Below are 19,662 nucleotides of genomic sequence, written 5' to 3'. Positions count from 1 at the left end.
AATTTACACATTAAAACTCATATATACAAATTAATAATAAGTTAATTTTAAGGTTAAATAAAACTTCTTCGATTCAACACTCCATTTTTAAAAAATAATAAAATCCAGTCATTTTCATAGGAAACATTACTGTACAACAATTTTGCAGGTATGCGGCTGACTGGAAAATTAAATTATCTCCTTTCACTCTCAGTGTCATAGAGAACTAAAGGAGATTATATCCCTTAAGCAAAAACCGCAGCACACACTTAGCACCTGACTCCCAAACTGTCTCTGAATATGACACAGGTATACACACCGACACAAACACGCAATGATATCCTGCTTGTTTCCCTGTTCATGTTCACAAATCGGTTTTCCCAGAAAAAGAAGTGTTTCAGCACACCTGCGTTTGTGCGACGTGCACTGCGGCCTCCACTTTAGTGTAATGAGATCATTTTGACCTTTTCAGCTTTGTGGGTTAGGGACCAAGCTTTCACAACCAGGTCTCCAGTCTTAAAGATTACGACAATGTGAATCTCTATAATAGTTATAGTGGATAACATAAATTTCAAATATAACTGCAATACCAAATAAAATGGAATTTTTAACATGTAAATAAAGAAACAAATCCTAATCTCAGGTTTTTTATTTTGTTCACCATAGATTATCTAAAAAAAACATCAAATTTTGAAAAAGAAATGTCATTGACAATGTCATTTTCATTGTCATGAAAAATTTTGAATTTCGTGCCAGTAACATGTCTCAAAATATGGGGATGGGGGTACAACGAAGGATCATGCATGAATGACCTACCTCGTAAGAGGTTGTGTGTTTGTTGGGTTGTGTGTGCTTGTTTAAAATATTGTAGTGAGCTATGACTCACTCTTGATGGCCCTGAGCAAAACAGCTCCCTTTAACCTCAGAGGAAACCAAGAACAATAATTTATATTTTTCCCATGACACACACTGTACACATATCCACCCGTGCCCCTCTGAACTGTATGAACTGCACACACAGACACCAGACAGTAGCTGCAGTCGTATTATCATGTCCATGTGGGAGCGCTCTCAGTAAGAGAAGGTCTGTGCCCTGATGTAAGCTCCTCTCTGCTCCAGTCTGCTGAACCTGCTGCTTTGTGGCTCTGTTCATTTCCACTGCGACGGCCAACAAGCAGAGCAAAGCTGATTACAGGCTCTACTTTCAATGCAGAGACCGACATGTTTATGAATTCATTGAAATACAGTTTTTAATGTACTTGGTTTATTTTTCAGATTTGATGAGCTGAAGAGCTTCTTATAAACTACATCTATGATCTTAATGGTCTTTTCTTAGTAATGCTGAATATAATGGCTAATAATTCTTTGTTCAGATGAAATGTTATGACAGACTGAGTGTGATAAATAATATATTTTGTTTGTTTGTTTGTCTGTACAACTGGACCTTGATGACTCCTAACATTGGAAACACTGAAAATTTGTCAGAAAAGATTGGACTTTTTCTGACTGAAAACATGCAATTTTGTGTCTTTTCCTCTTACTGCTGTGAGACTGTTTTAGCTATTTACCACCTGAGGAGGGTGCCAAAGTGCTTCACAGAATCAATTAAGTGCAATTACAGATACAAATACAAATATAGTGACAGGTGGGAAACATAACTATCCAATATACACCAGGCACAGTAAGCACACAATAGGCACACAGTAGGCACAAGCCAAAGGCTGAAGGTTAAATCATTATAAGTTATAATCAGAGCAAAATGAAAAAATACAGTACCATCACACATGCGGGCTCTAGGAAGCCGGAAAGGCTAGGCTAAAGAAATAGGTTTTTAATCGAGATTTAAAAGACTGAATTGAATCAGACAGAATTGAGTAATATTATTCCAGAGGTAGGGTGCAACAGAGGCAAATACGCGGTCACCTCTGGTCTTAAGCCGAGATCTCGGTCACACCAGGAACATTTGGCCTACTGATCTAAGCGCTCTCCTAGGGGTATAAAAGCTAAGGAGATCATTAAGATAGTTGGGTGCGGTATTATTTATGATTTTAAAATTAAAAGATAAGATTGTGAAATCAATGCAATTTTCAATGGGGAGCCAGTGCAGGTCGGAAAGAACTGGAGTAATAGACTCAAACCTACCAGTCCCAGTTAAGACACACGCAGCAGCATTTTGAATGAGCTGCCATTTGTGAATAAGGGCAGAATGTAGACCAATATGAAGGGAATTACAGTAATGTAATCTGGACGTAACAAAGGCATGAATAAGTTTTTAAGGTCTTTACGTGGTATGTAGGGCTTGGCCTTGGAGATAAGACATAATTGATAAAAACTGAATTTAACTACAGAGGAAACATGTTTGTCCAGCTTAAAGGAACTGTCCAAGACAACACCCAGGTTCCTCGCAGTATCAGAAAGAGAGTCAGCAAAGGGCCCAAATATACTAGTTAGTTCAGGCTGACGAATGGGACTATTAAAGATTACAGTTTCCGTCTTGTTATCATTCAGAATGAGGGAATTGCTCAGCAGCCAGTTTTTAACTTCATTCATACAATCGAAGAGGTGTTGCAACGATGGTGTGACATCCTCAGCCAGTTCAAAATAGATTTGAATGTCATCTGCATAAAAATGAAAAGAAATATTGTATTTTTCAAAGATTTGGCCCAAGGGTAACAAGTATAAAGAGAACAGCATAGGACCCAGTACAGATCCCTGGGGGACACCAGAGGTAACAGGGGCAATGGAGGAGGAGTAGGTACCAATTGTAACAAAAAAGGACCTTTCATTGTGTTCAAAATGTCATTGAACACAATGAAAGTGATAATATTAAAAGCTTAAAAAAACTAACAATAAGACAGTATGTTTAGCAGTAAGTTAATAAAGTCTAAACATTTAAGTAATTTGGAAGAAATAGTTGAATTTCACTAGTATTTACATCTATTAAATATGCCAACCCACTTAAATTGCATTAGGGTGTGGAGTTATGTTAGAAAACACTTAATGGATTGCTGCCTGTGTGTCCAGGTGTTTCTGGTGTGTTTACATTTCTCCAGCTGAGATAATTTTGGCTTTAATTATTGTCCCTGATAGCTTAGTTACATCAGTCAAAATTACACTTTTTTGTGATAGCGATATGTTACAATCACTGTTTGTTGTGTTGGGAGACAAAATGTGTTGTTCTAGTAACAGGGGTCTCAGCATGAAAACAACAATTACAACCTTACTATAGTAAGGTAAGAGAGCTAAAGCTTACATCAGGGAGTAAGTACACGTTTAGTTGGAAAGAATGAGAAAAAAACAGCCGGCCTAGCCAAAATCATCTATTGGCTCGAAATTTGGAACACTTACTTCCTTATATAGTATTGAACAGAATAATTAATTCACAGGAATATTTGGAGGCAGTTTAGACTTGGTGAGAATTCCTGTCCGAGAGCCAGTTTAGGATCCTGTAACTCAGCGCACAAGAGACCAAAGGCAAGACTTTTGATATCCAGAGAGCAGAACGATGTCCGCACTGAAAAAGTTCCTGTCATGTTATGTTTTACTCCATTTAACACTCCCCTTAACTGTGACTAGACTGCACGTACACTTTATGAAAACCAGACTTCATTATGCAGCACAGAGACGGAGCAGGTTGTGTGTTTTAGATTAAAGTGCTCTCTCACAGTAAAAACATGCTTGAAGACAGATGCGCTGCAGACGTTTAGCTGCTCTTGAACTTTGGAGTTCCGATACCGCGCGCTGCCACTGAAAGCTTCCTGCTAATTGAACGCAGATGTTTCAGTGCGACGCCGGTTGTGTGTTTTTGAATGAGGTGGTACGAGAGGATAGAGAGGTGGAAATTAAAGGGAAATACAGAAGTTTGGGCAAATTTAATACCCAAGAAAAAGAAAAGGTCTCTTTTTTTAGAAGTCAAATAAGATTATGTTCTTTTAATTCTTCATTTTTTTAAATTCATTTTTTATTTAAATTCAATTTAAAATATAAAACTAAATACTAAAAAAAAGTGAATGGATTTGCATTCTTTGACATGGATCATGGCCACACTGTGAGTTGGTATTTGTGTGTCTATTCCTGCTGTTGAGGCCCATACACTTGTTTATTTTCATAGCTAGCAATTAGGAAGAAACGCTAGCATTCACTCGATGTAATAAGCTTGACCTTTTGGTCAATATGTGGACTACTTTTAGCTCTGGTCCTCTGTCAACCAATTCCTGAGGGAATTATGTGACGTTTTATTCATTAAATGCTCATCAGCTAATTGCCAATTTGGCTTGCAGGGTGGTGCTAGTTAGGTTATCAGGAGCGGTGGTTGCTCTGAAGCAAGATGGTTGTTACAATTAGGCAAACGGTGTGAGGGGGGGTGGGGTTTTATCTTTGAAAGTCTCCTTCTACACCAGAGTAGACTAGAGTGTAAGTTTCTCCATTGTTTATTTACAGATGCTAACTTTGTCTCTTTTAAAAGAAATGCTCTTCCCGAGTAACCTTCGTTCAGCACTCGATCTGTGCGTTTGCTTTCAGATGCTTTGGCTCTCAAAAGTTGGTTAAGTGGTTTATACAATCACAGCATTTATTTGAGCTGAAGAGAATTCATAATTTCCATCCAACTAAACGCTACAGCAGGTGAGCCCATTGATAAGCCTCCATCCCCCAGCTGATTAACATTGTACTAACCAGTCAATCTGAATGCTTTTCATGTTCAGCTGCAATAAAAGCAGGCCTACCTTGGCTTGCTGACAGAGATTTCACATCTATTCTTCTTTTTCTCCTCCAGGGCAAACAGTTTGTGTGTCTCTTTATTTATTTTTACTCTGGAGAAGCAGTGACATTTTGAGGAGGTGGGATGGCAGGACTGAACCCTTGTGCATGATAGTTCTGAATTATTTTAGCACTATCTTCAACCTGTTGCCTTCTGTCTCTGTATAAGCTGCCTGTGAATACCACAACAGAGACATTGGTCTTAAACTGTAAATTTAAATGGAGGTAAGTGTGTGTGTGTAAGTGGGGTGCTGGTGCTGGTTCCACTTTTCCCACCATGTTTTTTTTTTTCCAATAAATTTCATCATGAAAACGACACTCCAGTCCCGATGAGGTCCTCAAGCTGTAAACAGCATCGCTGTTGGAGGATTTTGAACTGAATTGGTACTGGAAATAAAATGCCACATATTTCTACAGTGCTGTCACAGTCATATATTGTACTCTAAGCTATTTGAGTATTGCATAATTCATAGCCATAGCACAGGGACACATCATTGTAATAAGCCACTGTGACACAAATCCTCACCTCGAGCTGTAATGAACAGGATGACATGTAAAAGAAAATCCACTCAGAGGAGCTGACGAGTTCGGTGTGCTTTGAGTGGTCATGTTGAGTGTAAACACACAGGAATATCTTTACAAGAGCAGAACATGTACTTTTTTTGTTACGCTTTGAGAAAACTTTGAGAAAATTATCAGGCATCTTTGATTTTTAACCAAAACAGTAGTGAGATCTGGGTGTTAGGAATGTCAGTCTGACAGATGAGCCGTCATTTTAGTATGAACTGAAATTTCTGACATTCACTGTGAATAATGCTAGATAATAAACCTAGAAGCGCAAACAGAAGGAGAGAAAGTTTTTGGCCCAGTGGGAACACAATAATTAAAGGGGAGAATCCATAACTGATGTTTGACAAACATCAAAATCAGCTTGCTTTACCAATCAAAATGGATACACGGGCTGAGAAAAAATTATCCAAAGGCCATATTCATCATACTCTTAAAATCAGCATCATATCCGAGACTCAACTGGTGAGATTTTGATAAAACAAGCACAATGGTGAAGCTTTAGGAAAACAACCGATTAAGCCTTTTGAAAGTTTACAAATCACAAGTCAGATGCAGGGAAGAAATACGACTTGTGCAAAGCACTGCTAAGACAGACCCACAACTATTTTCACATTTTCTGTGATTGTACCTTAGAGTGGGACTCCACTTGCATTTCCCTGCACATCATTTTCACCATTTTAATGTCGCATGTCAGCATGGTGGTATTTGCCAAAAGAGACAAAGTACTTGTGGGGCTAATGGAACTAATGAGCTTTCTGGGTATGGGGTCATAAACCAAATTAGAGAATAAATTAAAAGTTTGACATGTTGGTGATTCCAGATGAATCAGAAAAGTTCAGAGTCAACATATGCAAAAGTTTGCGTGTTCAAAAGTTGCATAAATTACAGGAGGTATCATTTGTAAACATCATATGACTGCCCAGATACGTTACATAGACATAAATGTATTCCTCTTTCCTCTTACATCCTCTCCCTCATCATCTGACTGGTATCGGTTCATTTGTCATTTAATCCTCCCTACGTGTCTCTCCTCCTAGGTTACTCCAGCTTGTTTACCTGTCTAGGTGTCTGAGTCTGTCGCCAACCCCATTTCTCTCACCATTTCTCTTCTCTTTTTCGCAATCTGCTCTCTGGCCCAGGATAAACCCTATTCCACCATCTGCTTGTTAATCGAGGCGCGCAGGCTGTCCCCTCCCTGCACCTGTTCCCCCTTCCAGGAGCTTCGTTCCCAGAAGCAGCAGAAATACTGCCCACTCATTTAGCAGCCAACATAGCACTTACACTAAATAAAACAAGTTATTTGTCACCTGTGTCTTACCTGTGCTGGAAGGCCTCACCAGATGATTTGTGCTGTATGTAATTGGATGAACAACAGGGTGTGTACTTTGAATCTCTTTCTGTCATGAAATGTAAAGTTTTGAAGTATTGCTGACATTTTAAAAGCTGCTTTAAAAGCCCACCTTTTAATTAAATCACAACACATCTCCTGAGACCACGTGCTGAAAAATGTACATAAATTGCAGTAACTGGACACCACGCTGTGTTGATATTTGATTTTATCCAAGTCCTGAGGCTACGACTGCAGGTAGTTTGTTTTAATTAACTGAAAACAACTGCGTGCGCTCCCTTGGGAGGTAAAACAAACACTAATCCACATGGTAATAACGTATGCTGGAGGGCTCTGCCTTGTAACAACATGCATCCACACATGTACAAATATGGATACAAGAACACACACATGTGATTCATTAATCCGAAACATGTGCGAGTCATGGGACTGCTTAAAGTTCATCCTATCTAACTTTCCATCTTATCAAATGAATCAAAAAGGAGGACTAAAAACTATCCAAGGAACAATCAGAGTCACTTGGGAGTTGCACTGGCTTCCTGGGTTATGTAAGCACACATGTAACAGATGAACATACATGTATAACATGCAGAACCATAAATGTGCCATTATAAACATGCATACAGATGAGCCACATCTTCCTCTTAGTTTCTCCCTATTTTAAATGACAGTGTTTCACAGTGGCAGTGGGCTAATGTGCATGTGGGTCTGTCTGTGTGACACTGGGCTTTGTGCTTATGAGAGGTTAACAGACTTCTGCATACTCTTGAATCAATACTCATTGACACCCTATGAGCCTAATTGTCCCGTGGCACATCACTGATACCCCTGACATAATCTAGAATAGCATTTTTCGGCCCATTACCATTACCTAAATTTAAAATGCCGAGGGCTTTTGTCTGCTGTGTCTGAATGATGGAACTGTTTTTAGATAGAATAAAAAAAAAAGCAAAGAGATACAGGGGCCTCAAAGATTAATAATTCTCTACAGTGTAGACCTGTGGTGTTACACTGAACATCTGTGTGCTGGCACTGCCGCAGAAGAAATATTGAGCAGAGAAATAAAATCTTTAGAGTTTAACAAAACTATGACCCCGGCAGAACACTCAATTTTTAGCGGATTAGGTCGGGACTCTAAAGTTGACTTCTCAGACATTTCGTGGTTAAAAAAGAATTTAGTTACTTAAATACTAGACTGTAGGACAGCAAAATGGGCAGATAAGACGTGACTTAAAAAATCTCCAAGTAAAGGACAGGTTCAAGCAGTGAAGAAAGCAACGTGGATACCATGTAACCAGTAAAAAGGCAGATATAGAAATATCCAATAACAATTCTGATTTCTGCAAATCAAATGGGGTCAGCTCAATTTAGGCATGTAATCAAAATATTGCCTGGTTGCAACCCACCCGCAGTAGATTTGCTTGGTCTTGCAGCAAGCTATCAAATACGGTGCATTTCTCCGCTTTTAAAAAAACGCTATGCGTCGCCAGGTGTTTCATCAGATTCGAGGTGTTACCTCCTTTGCAAAGTATCAGCTTAAAGCACTTGTTGCAGGCTGCTGAGTTTGCATCTTTTGCTGTGAAGTACAGCCAGACTTTTGACCGCTTCGCCTTGGGCATTTTTAATTTGTAGCTCTGCTCTAAAAGAACGTACGTACCTGGGCCCGCCTACTATCCTCGGAAAGGTAAAATGATTGGCTAGAATCCAAAGTGTATGACATCTCAGGGGGAAAAAAAGCACCGAAATAAAGAACCGAAATGTGCGCTGCTTTTCGGTCTGGTTACTACCGTTTATGTCAGAACCGGTGCCATAATGGCAGGTGCCAGGTGAAGTGAGGTTACTGAAACCACACGCTGCGTCCTACTTTGGAGACCAGTGCAGCTGAAGTTCAGCTTTTGTCTGACCCACTTTGCTGGAATGAATCCAAAATTGGAGAACACGTATGATATTGAGGTCAGTGTCAACACATGGCCTCCAAATTTACCAGGTGTTATTGTTGTCAGATAAATTTAATAAAAGGCCACTGGCCCTGTAAGTGTGGATAGTTTCATTCATGCTCAGAGAAAAAGAAGGTTTCACTACTATTGTAATAGACTGGCTATAACTGCAATTGCTGAAACATTGAGGTTTGTGGTGTCACTGAAAAAAAAAGTGTTTTATTATATATCCAACAAGCAACTTTTCTTTTAAAAAAAGGAAATCCAAGCAGCAAACTGTAATACTGAGCTCACCATATATTAAATACACATGAGCTATGATACTTTGTTGTTGTTTGCATTCAGGCTGCATTTCCAGTGAATCAGGAAAGACTGATGCCCTGCCAAACCAAACTCCAAAGAGAGATAAACATAAACATATGCGCATCTTCTCCTGCATTCAACACTCAGTTCCAGGTAACACTTGAAAAATTACCCCTAGTAATACACAATCACATTTTCCAAAGTCCATTAATGAGCTGCTGTTCATCTGGGAATTCCCTGCATAGCTCTCAAATACCAGATATCTATAGGCTGGAAGTTTACCTCTTGAGCTGGAGTGGTGGTTATTTTTAAAGATGAATTTCCTCTCAGAGAGCTTGCCAAGTGCAAGGTGATAAATCTCATCATCTACACCCCGATAAAAGTGAAGTCTGGGTCAGAGTTAAAATTCCATGAAAGGCTTCCTATTCAGTATGGTGTGCACTTCTTGACAAAATAGTTATGAGTAATAAGAGCTTTGCTTTTGAATTTCGGTGCTGTTGTGTGATTTTTCTTTTAAGAAATGGTAATGCACAAGATGATATATTTGCGAGTGCAGCCTAAAGTGCAAAAAGAACTAACAGTTTTTTCCTGTGTTCTCACACGTCCAAACTCTTGATGCTTAGAATAAGTTCCATTTATCTTTCTTCCAATACAGTAAGAAGGTCCTGGAATATGAACCTTCTCTTATTTTGCAAGGCAGATAGATGAACATAGTAATAAGCAAAGGGAGATGGAGGCGAATCGATGTGGTGGAGAAGAGTCAATGTCATGGAAATAAACAGTCCCCTTGTTTGGACTGTTTTGCCTTGTTTTCACAGCAGGACATTGGTCTATTTCCTCAGAGTAACGTTTCATTACTCCTGCATTTTTCCCCTGCCCTTATTTTGATGCCACAGTGGAATTGTGACAATCTCCATTACGTATGAACGGCTGCTATGTTTTGCAGCTGTGCTCTCTTCAGCCATCGTCTTCAATCAGCTTCTTGCTTTGAGTTATTACTTCCTGCTTTTCTTAGAATTTCTGAATTTTACTACATTGTCTATATATTTTCAGTTTTTACATTCTAGCTCCAGCTTGGGAACACTGACCAACGTTGTCAGGGAATGAGATAAAAGAATGGAAAAGAAAATGACTGTAAATCCTATGCTTGGTTGGTGTTGGAGAGGTTGCAGGTTGTATTTAAATGACCCAAGTGACTTCTTACCCCTCGGGGAGTGACGGGTGAATGCTTGAGTAACTATTCCACAATCTTGGATTAGAACTGTTAAAATAAAACACAACCTTAACAGTGGACTTGACTCTCAATGCACAGCATGATAAATAAGTTTATGAAACAGATGCATAACATCCAAATTTTTATGGTTGATTGTCTTGTGGAATGAGCGTGTGGCCTCTTCAGTACTGCGTTCAGTTCTTGGCCACAGGGACTGGGGTCAAGGGTAAAACACCCCTCTTCCACCCTTCCCACAACTTCCTTCACTTCCTCTCTGAACAGCAGGATTTTCATCATACTATTCATAATCCACAATCTCTCAGTCAGGGGAATATTTGTATGGAGAAAATTATGTGGGGAATATCTGACAAAAATGTGTTTGCCTCAGACATCAAAAGTACTTTTCTAAATAAAAGGGTAATTCACTTTGCCATAAAATTATTATTTTATAAACCTGGACCTAAAATATAACTCCAATTCTCTCAAAATATGCAAATGACAAGGCTGAAAACAAGTATCAGATGCCTGTGAACTTCTGGCACTCAGGCAGCACTGCATGATTCGTTCATAGCAATCGCCGCATGTGCTCAGGAACAAATCATTGAAATCATTTTCAGTGAGCACAATTTGCTGTGCAATCTACAAATGCAGGTTAAAGTTCTAAGATGCGAAGAATACGCAATTAGTTAACATAATTATAAGCCAAAGCTTATTTAAAATGGACTGGGGGAAAGTGGAAAACTGTTATGCGGTCAGACAAATCAAAATGAGCCTTTTAGCTTATTTGCTTATTATTAGTACAGAGTTCAAAAGTCTGCATTTCTGATGGTACGAGGTGCATTAGTGCCTCTGAAATTTGCAGCTCGCACATCTGGAAGCGTATCAAGAGTGCTGAATTCTATACACAGGGTTTAAACCAAGACATCCAAGATATTCTCCTATCTGGATGTCATCTTTTTAAAGGAGGCCTTGTATATTTTAGCACTGCAAAGCTAAACCACATATAAAACACTGCTGCAGAGTAGAAAAGTCTGGATGGTGAACTGGCCTTGCCCCATTCCAGACATTTCTTCAACTGAAAACACCTGAAACGTTGTGAAATGAAAAATACAAGAAGGCGACCCAGGACTGTTAGCTGTTAGCTAGAATCCTATATCAGACAAGAATGGACATTCCAGCAACTGGTTCCCAGAGTTCCCAGATGGTTCCCACACTCATGGTAAATGAAACGTTGAGTGGTAAACACTGCCGCCTTTTGAGATATGTCTCTTCAAATTCAAAATGATCGAATTTTATTCATAAATTTATATTTTTTCTCAGTTTCAATGTTTTACATATTTTCTATGTTCTGCTATGAATAAAATGCGGGTTTATGATGTTTCCAAATGATTACATTCAGTTTTAACTTATGTTTTACACAACTTCCCAGTTTTGTTTAGAATTGAGGTTGTAATAATCTGAATAGTAAAACCTTCATTATTTGGTTTCTTGGAGGCAGAGCAAAAAGGTGATGTAAGAATAGCTCTCATGTGTTGTTATTACATGAAGCTGTTCTGATAAATGTGCTGGCAACACTTCTCAAACTACCCAGCAGCCATGATGCAACATTATCAACTATTTGGAGTTGTTGTTGCCGACCATTTGATGAATCAAAGTCCAATTTCTACCCAGCTCCCAGCTGTGTTTTGGTGTCATTTCTTTGGGGAAATATTCGTGTCTTTAGCTGCTAAATGCTAATCTGGTTTCATCAATCTGCGAGTAGTTTAAATTTATCTGATGTTTGGTGTTGGAGCTGTACCATACAAGGCGGATGAAAGAATATCATCAAAAACCAAAACAATAATCCTCCTTCAGGCATGGGGAAACTATACAGTCACACGATAGTCATTTTCTTTTTGAGATCTTTTTACATTATAATTAAAATGCTGATAAATGCTGCTTTAATGCTTTAATGGATTTTCATTTTTTTTTCTTGAAGATAAAACAACAAGTTTTGCTAAATTCCTTTTCTATTTTCTCTCTTTAAACCCCTGAAAGATCAAATATTATGGACAAGGCTATGTGAATTTGATCCTTTTAGGGACAGGAGTAAAAGCGTGTTATCCTCTTCTTACTGTAGCTTAAGAAAGTGAAAAAAAACATCCTATCTCTTATGGGATTAGGAGAGCTGAGAGCCTGCACCGGAGTATTGCGAGCACAAGCTTGTCGCATGCATGTGAGTTTTTGAAGGGTATGTTTGATATGCTCGACACCAAAAGAAATCTTTCATGATCACTGCACACATATATACGCTGAGCAAAAGCAGCCTCGGTGAGTTACTTGTAAGTCATTCAAGAACTAAATGCAATCAATACTGTTGAAGAAGTTCTTAAAGATTACTTTTATTTGCCACTTATTTAATATCTTCAGTAAAATAAAAAGAAGAAAAACATGCATGTGAACTCTTAATCATCAGCATTTACACCCATCCTTCATATCCATTTAAACTGGGGAAGAAGAGAGTATGCGCCGAAGTGTTGTTGTTGCTGTCGGTGGTGAAAAACAACAGAGCCGATCCCTCCTGCCTGAGGAAATAACACAGACTTTATTTCTATGCACATGAAGCTCTTTATAGTAACTCCCATTTTCATTATTTCTAATATTCATCCTCCTTTTGATACAAATATTAGTTAGAAGAGTGTTATTGCTGCAGGTGCCGCCACAAAAATTGTTTCAACTTAGAAAAACACTGCAGGAAGCGACCCCTACTAGTGCTTCATAAAACAAGCCTTGAAAGGAAAAAATGGTTTCATATGTGCTTTTATGAATCTGGATGGTTGGTGAAATATAAAAGGGTCAAAAGGCAGGGAGGTTGCTGTGTTTCAGACTACAGTTATTTTAATTAGCAGTGAGTTATGTGTTGTTTAAAAGTGAACTAACGATATTCAGAGTGCAGTGCCCCTGTTGTGTGACAGTGACATACCTTTGCTAAACAGCAGGTCCAGTTCATTTCCTGTTTTAAAGGTGAAAGATCCTATCTGGGCTATCACAGGCTTTAAAGACTATGTAGGCTATCGCAGGTCACAAACATCCTCTTAATGCTTTACTTACTCTCCCTGTATGTGTGAAACAGACGAGCGCCTGGCAGAGAGCTGAGAGTGTGTTTGTCTTATGTGTGTTTACCGGTGATGATAGAAATAAATAATAATCAGTTGGCAGAGATGCACCATCGTCCAGCAGAATGCATAATCAGCCCGAGTAATCTGTCTCATCACAGGAGTGAGGGAAAGCACTGGAGCGTGTTAACAACAGTCCAGATTGTGAGAGAAATGTAGCAGAGATTTCCCCAAATGAAGCAGCTGCACAAATGTTTTGTTTGAGTTTAAATATTGTCTGAGGATAAAAAGATTTAGTCTCTCATGAATTGTGTGCAATTTATGAGACACTGTGCATGGATGGATGCAGTGTCTCTCACTCACTGATGTGTAAAGCCAGTTAGCAGCAACACAGCATTCAGAAGGCCTTGTTGTCCACTTTCTATCTGGATGGTGCAATACTTTAGACCTGTAGTTCTGGAGGAATTCATGAATATAAACTCAGAGAGGTGCAAATGTCCCTGAATGTTCTGGATGTAGTGATGAAGAGTCCGTTACTTAAGTATCACCTTCTATTACAGCTCTGTAGGGGTAATAATATGGTAATAACAAGTTATTACCACTCTACAAAAGTAATATCAAATAACCAAGTAATGTGTCAACTATCATCATACCTGAGTGATATTTCACTGAAATTTATATAACTGGGCAATAAATATTATTACCTTTTTTCCACCTTATTGTATCATTATTACATCATTACCTCATCACTACCAAACATTTAAATCAGAGATAGTTTGGAGTTAAATGGAGGTAAACTTAAGTTGTCTCCTAGAATGATTACGCATTACTTTTGGAACTATCTTTGTACCTAATCCTGGATAACAAATAATAAGGCAGGTACCAGAGCAGAGATAACTCAGATTACGTGTCCTAGTTGGGTCTTTGGGGACTAAAACATTTCCAGCACAGTCCAAGTCATTAGTCACCCCTCAGACATGTTTTTTTTTTCTGTATGAGAACATACAAGGGGGAAAAATAGTTTTGTTTTAAGGAGTGAGTTGCAGCCACCGAGCATGATGTAAACGTTCAGTCCAAATGAGCGACATTGTATCAGTTATGACTAATTACATGGCTTACATATTTCTCTTTGTTTATACACATTCTTTATTTGTTGAGAATCAAAGGAATAAAGCAGACGATGAATCATAAGACAATTTTAAAACCAGTGATCCAGTCCACTTTCTTAAACTTCCGGCCACTGTATTGTTATTCAAATTGGAGTAGATTGTGTCATTTGAGGATAATTTATGCAGATTTAGCAGCAAACTCGCCGTGCTACAGATTTTCCACAGCAGCAGGGAAAGCGTTTGCTGGACTGGCTCTATCTAAACAGTGCCCATGTTCACCACAGTGAAGGGAAATGCACAATAATATTTTAATTTCCAAATCTCTACGGAAAATACAAAACATAGTAAAACATTGTTTTCATAGTAAATATCTTAAAATGCAATATGAACGTCACTGGGATTCAGTTAGTAAAATCTGCTCTCAAACACAGATAATACCACTATCATCTTTAAATTAGTACGGTGTGATTTATATTGTCGACTCAAGTCACATAGTGGTTGCGTTTAGCAGGGCGATATATTAGAACACCCTGGAGAAATGAGCCCAGTTCCACCCTCGCTCAGACATGAAACCAGCTGATTTACCCTAATGACATACTGAGGTCTCCTTCTCTGGATACACAGCTTCCTGAGATTGAGTCGAAATTTGGCCTCACTTGCCTCCAATCCTTATCTTGTTAGAGACAATTGAAAAAAGCAATTACCTGCAGATGCTCCGTTGTGTGATAAACAAGGTAATGTAGCAGACGACAAGAAGCAACTGCTCCCTTCTCCACTCTCTCCCTTTTCCTAAGACGCTCACTTTTCTCTGCGGCGCATCTATCTTGAAATATTCATTACTGTCTCTTTTCTGACTATTAGGACTGCAAATAACCTTGCAAAATTTTCTGGCTCTAAAAAAAATGTTGTTTTTTTTTTAAACTCCAAATTTTCACTCTTCTTCCCCTATTAAGAGGCTCGAGTGGGGCTTTTTTTGTCAACAGTCCACATCAGGAAATGTTTTGGCTCTGTCCAGTTGTTCTGTTGCTCTCATTAAGTCTTTAGAAGAGAGTTTAGGAGGTCAAGGGTCATTGCAGCTCTGCTTCCCTTCCTGAGCCAGTCGCCAACTTTGTTTACATTCTGGGATAAGGAAAAGAGTTTGTGGATTGTTGTGCAGACTGTAGAGCTTCAAATCTGCAAAACACAAAAAGCCACCACAGGCTTGGTTTTGAATAAAAGTTGAGCTATCAGAGCGTTTATGCGACGACTGGTGAAGGACTGTGAAAATTCTCCATGTTTTGCTTTGTCATACTTTCCTCCCGGGTCACCAAAGGAAAATAACAGCACTGTAATGTAATATTGCAAGTGCTCGCTTTCAAAAGATTTAACAGAGCTGCGCTGACGTTTGAAGAGACTTGCCTGGAGGAAGTGCACATGAAAGCGTCAGAAAACACTACAGCTAATTAAAAGTATTGTGCCCCAATCCTGCTGCAGTTGAGCAGCTGATTACAAAAGACAATTGAATTCAGAAGTGTGATTTAACAAGGGAGTTGGGTGTCTTGTCAGCCACGAATCAGTTTACTATCAGCAAATAATTTAAATATGAGTGTTTCATTTTGAGGTAATGAAAAATGCACTTGTAATTTTGTTCTCTGGAGAAATCAGGTTACATGTAACATGTGTACAGCAACATCCCATTAAGTCACAGATAAATAAGCATCAATCCCATCCTGCTAAATGTGATGAAGGAACAAAGCTAATTATACCGACTCTTACAAGTGCGACTTGACCCAGACGTTTAATTTCTTTCGAGAGTTTGTGAATCCCTCTGAGATAAAGTTTCCTCGCGCTAACAACACTCCTCTCGGACTTTCTGATTCCCTTCATAAATAAAATGGTATTTCACATTAAAAGAAAAGAAAATATGCAGCCATCTTCACCCTTGTTTCTCCTGACAGTATTTTAACAATACCCTTGTGAATGTGAGCATACTTCACAAAAACTGCTTTCATTTTTTTTTCTCTTTTTCAGCATGACATCCCTCAGACAGGGTGATTATCTTTGGCGAGGGGCCAGTGAGCAGTAGGAGTGCTTTGAAGACATTCCTAAGAGGATATAAATAGTGTATTTATACTCAGCGCGGTCCTTCATGATATATTCACCGTATGACATACACGTTGTATCCCACATGCATCAACAACCGACCACAGTCTGATGTTGTATGGAAAACAGTGTTGGGAAGTTCAAATACAGTCTTCTAATAACACTCCCATCCTATGTATGCGAGTTGTACCAATGCATTAATCATTTTTTAATCACATACTGAAGAATTGTCCCTTATGAATGATTTCTTCTGCAGATTTTTCACTATATTAAGAAAGTGGTAATCTAACAGCTTTATAAAGCTTAGCATCACAGTGTGAGGCCTGACTTATAGATATTAAACTCTTTTTTTTTAACCAAATAGAGCTTACAGTGGATTAAACCAGTCCTGAGATCTTATCAGAAATGTTTTTACTTTTGTTATTTTGAGTGTTCTTCTTCTGTTTATTCAAGAATATGTCAAACCTACTTAATCCATCAGGAGGCTTTTGTCTAAGACTTAAAAACGATATGTATAGTAAGTTGACACTGCATGTTTAACAGCATCTTAAAATATTTAATGACAAAATGTTAAGCAGTTGCAGGGAAATGAAATACAGAGACGTGTGCAATCAATTCTGCAAATGCAGGCCTCAGCTCGGCCATTGTTCTGGTCCTGAGGTGGTGTGATAGCATGGCGGAGGTGTGAGATTACACTCTTACATAAGTTTAGGGGTTCACTGATAAGAAACAGCTGATAACCTTGCTGTACCTTTAACTGCAGCAAGCACAGAAAGCTACACGAATTACCTGAAATAATGCCAAACATTTCATCCATGCAGAATTCGGCACTTTTTTTCCTCTTCAATATCACAAAAAAAGTCAAAATCTCCATGCTGGAGATTAATCTTCTATTTATCTCGGCACCCACAGTGACCAGCTGCCAACACTCAGAGTCCAGCAACAGACGTGACCATGACTTCCCCTTGCCCTGAAATATCTGAGCTTGCTGCAGGAATGGTCAAGTATATATAATGATTTATTTCAATTATAGACAATTTAATGTGTACACAACACTGGATATTTTTAATATGCTAAACATTACATTTAAATGATGGAGTAGCAGAATAGTCAGCCAAGATCAATAAGTTATAATACTATGATTTCTTCCCAATGTTTCTGAGAGCCAGAAAATTATTTTTCAACCTTTCATGTGCGTTTTGATGTCCTGCATATGATTTTCTTAAAAGCTTTTCTGAAATCCCTGTTGAAAATGGTGTAGATTATGGGGTTCACAGAACTGTTGCAGTAGCCAATCCAAAAGAAAAGGTTGAAAAGTGCGGCGGGGATGTAGCAGCTCTCTCTGCAGATAGCATGCAGGCTGTAAGTAAAGAAGAAGGGGAACCAGCAGAGCACAAACACCCCCATCACTACCGCCAAGACGAAGGTGAAGCGCTTCTCCCGCATCTGGGCCACTTTGGTCTTGTTGGCTGCGGCCAGCTGTTGTCGCCCAGCTGGGTTCTTCTGCTCCGGGTAAAGTTGTAACGCCCGGGCTGAAGCCCAGGAAAGTCGGCAGTTCTGGGGTGGACAACTGTCCGATCCCTCTACTTTCCTTCGCTTGGTGAAGCGATGGTGTCGGGGTTTCGTATCCGATGCACAGCAGCTCTCCTCCAGGTCGATGTCGTCCAGCTCCCCTTGCTTTTGCGGATGGCTGCCGGAGCTTTGACTGCTAGGGCTCTCCATTTCGAACCGGTCCTTCCTGACAAAACAGGTCTCTGACTGAGAGGGCTGCCTCTCCAGGCCATTCTTAGCCACGAACACGGTGGAGGAGCGCTGCTTGGCAACTTTATAAATTTTACAATATACCAGAATCATAATGAGACCGGGAGCGAAAAAGGAGACCAGGCAGGATGAGAGGATGTACCAGGTTTCATCATTTAGCAGACACTCCCGTTCATCGTGTTTGGTCATGAGGAGAGGAGGGAAGGAGATGATAGCAGATATTATCCACACTACAGCAATCATGGACTTGATGCGCTTAGGTGTCCGTTTCAGGTTGTAGCTAACCGCCTTTGTTACTGACCAGTATCGGTCCAGGCTGATGGCGCACAGGTGAACGATGGATGAGGTGCAGAACAACACATCCAGAGCGAGATAGAAGGCGCACCAAGTACTTCCAAAGTACCAGTAGCCCATTACCTCGTTGACGAGGGAGAAGGGGATCACTAGTGTGGCCACCAGGATGTCCGCCGATGCAAGAGAGACCAGGAAAAGGTTCTGAGGGGCACGGAGAGCCCTGCTAGTAAGAACCGCTACAATCACCAACACATTACCAACAATTGTGACCGAAATGATCACTGTAACCACGAGGATGATGAGTGCTGTGGCTGCCTCTGTGTGTGGCAGAGCGAACGGTGCGTCGGTGGTGTTTTCAACGTTGGAAACATTTCCCAACAAGAGGCTTAGCTGGGTTAAATCCATTCTGTCTGCAAAATGTCCGTTTGTATCATCTTTGTTATTTCACCCTGTTCTTTTTCGAAACATCTAAGGCTGAGTGCGCTGAGCTGTGTTGCTAAAGCATGGGGATCGGCTGCGCGTAAAGCTCCGGGTCACTATCGAGTGCAGTCCACATAAGACACGGGGGCTGCAGACGTGATCTCCTGAAACAGCAAACTGTTTAACACACGTCCTTTGGGGAGATCCGACACGCACATCAGATGTCGACTGTGTGAGAAAACTGCGAGAGGAGCAGAGTTCACAATCCGCAAAGACTCCGAGAATAAACTCGCTCCTGCGGCATCCATGTCATGCGTAATGCTAGTTGCGTTAGGGTGAACCGCTTCTCTATGGAGACGAACGGGAGATGCACACTGTGTGGAATAAATGTCCACACAGGAGCGAGGTGACATCACCGAGAGAACCAGCCCATTTCTAAACTGAGAGAGAGAGAGAGAGAGAGAGAGAGAGAGAGAGAGAGAGAGAGAGATCTTTAAAACTTTAAAGTGTTTCTCTACATGTAAGTTTGCTTTTTGTCCTTAATATTTTTTCTTTCTTCATATTTAATGTCTCTGCTTTACATGTTCAAACCAAATCGCCAGTAGGAAAAAATAGACACGTGCGAGTTTTTCCTTCATCCTTTAAAATGAGGTTTCCTACCACAGCGATGCCTCATTCTCATCGCTGTTTATCAATCGGATTTTATATAAGTACACTGCTTGATCAATGTATTATCATAAAAAAAACAAGGACACGCAAATATTTTAGAAATCTATCAAAAACTTCAGAACTA

The 19,662-nt window shown here is 39.6% G+C and overlaps 1 protein-coding gene across 1 annotated transcript; it reads right to left on the bottom strand.

Annotated features, from left to right (window-relative positions):
- Window positions 1-12,870: 12,870 nt before the first annotated feature.
- On the bottom strand, window positions 12,871-19,451 carry adra2db (adrenergic, alpha-2D-, receptor b). The gene has a single exon (XM_040016419.1). It carries the CDS (start codon window positions 18,852-18,854, stop codon window positions 17,583-17,585), a length of 1,272 nt encoding a protein of 423 aa, XP_039872353.1. The 5' UTR covers window positions 18,855-19,451; the 3' UTR covers window positions 12,871-17,582.
- Between the last annotated feature and the right edge of the window lie 211 nt (window positions 19,452-19,662).

This window comes from Simochromis diagramma, unplaced genomic scaffold, assembly GCF_900408965.1.
Source record: "Simochromis diagramma unplaced genomic scaffold, fSimDia1.1 OVJJ01000685.1, whole genome shotgun sequence".
Classification (NCBI taxonomy): Eukaryota; Metazoa; Chordata; class Actinopteri; order Cichliformes; family Cichlidae; genus Simochromis; species Simochromis diagramma.
Note: the sequence above shows the minus strand (reverse complement) of the source record. Positions and strands in the feature narration are given on the sequence as shown.

What these genes read in the sequence shown, in the direction of transcription:
- adra2db (XM_040016419.1), bottom strand. Translation starts at nt 18,854, where the DNA reads ATGGATTTAACCCAGCTAAGCCTCTTGTTGGGAAATGTTTCCAACGTT.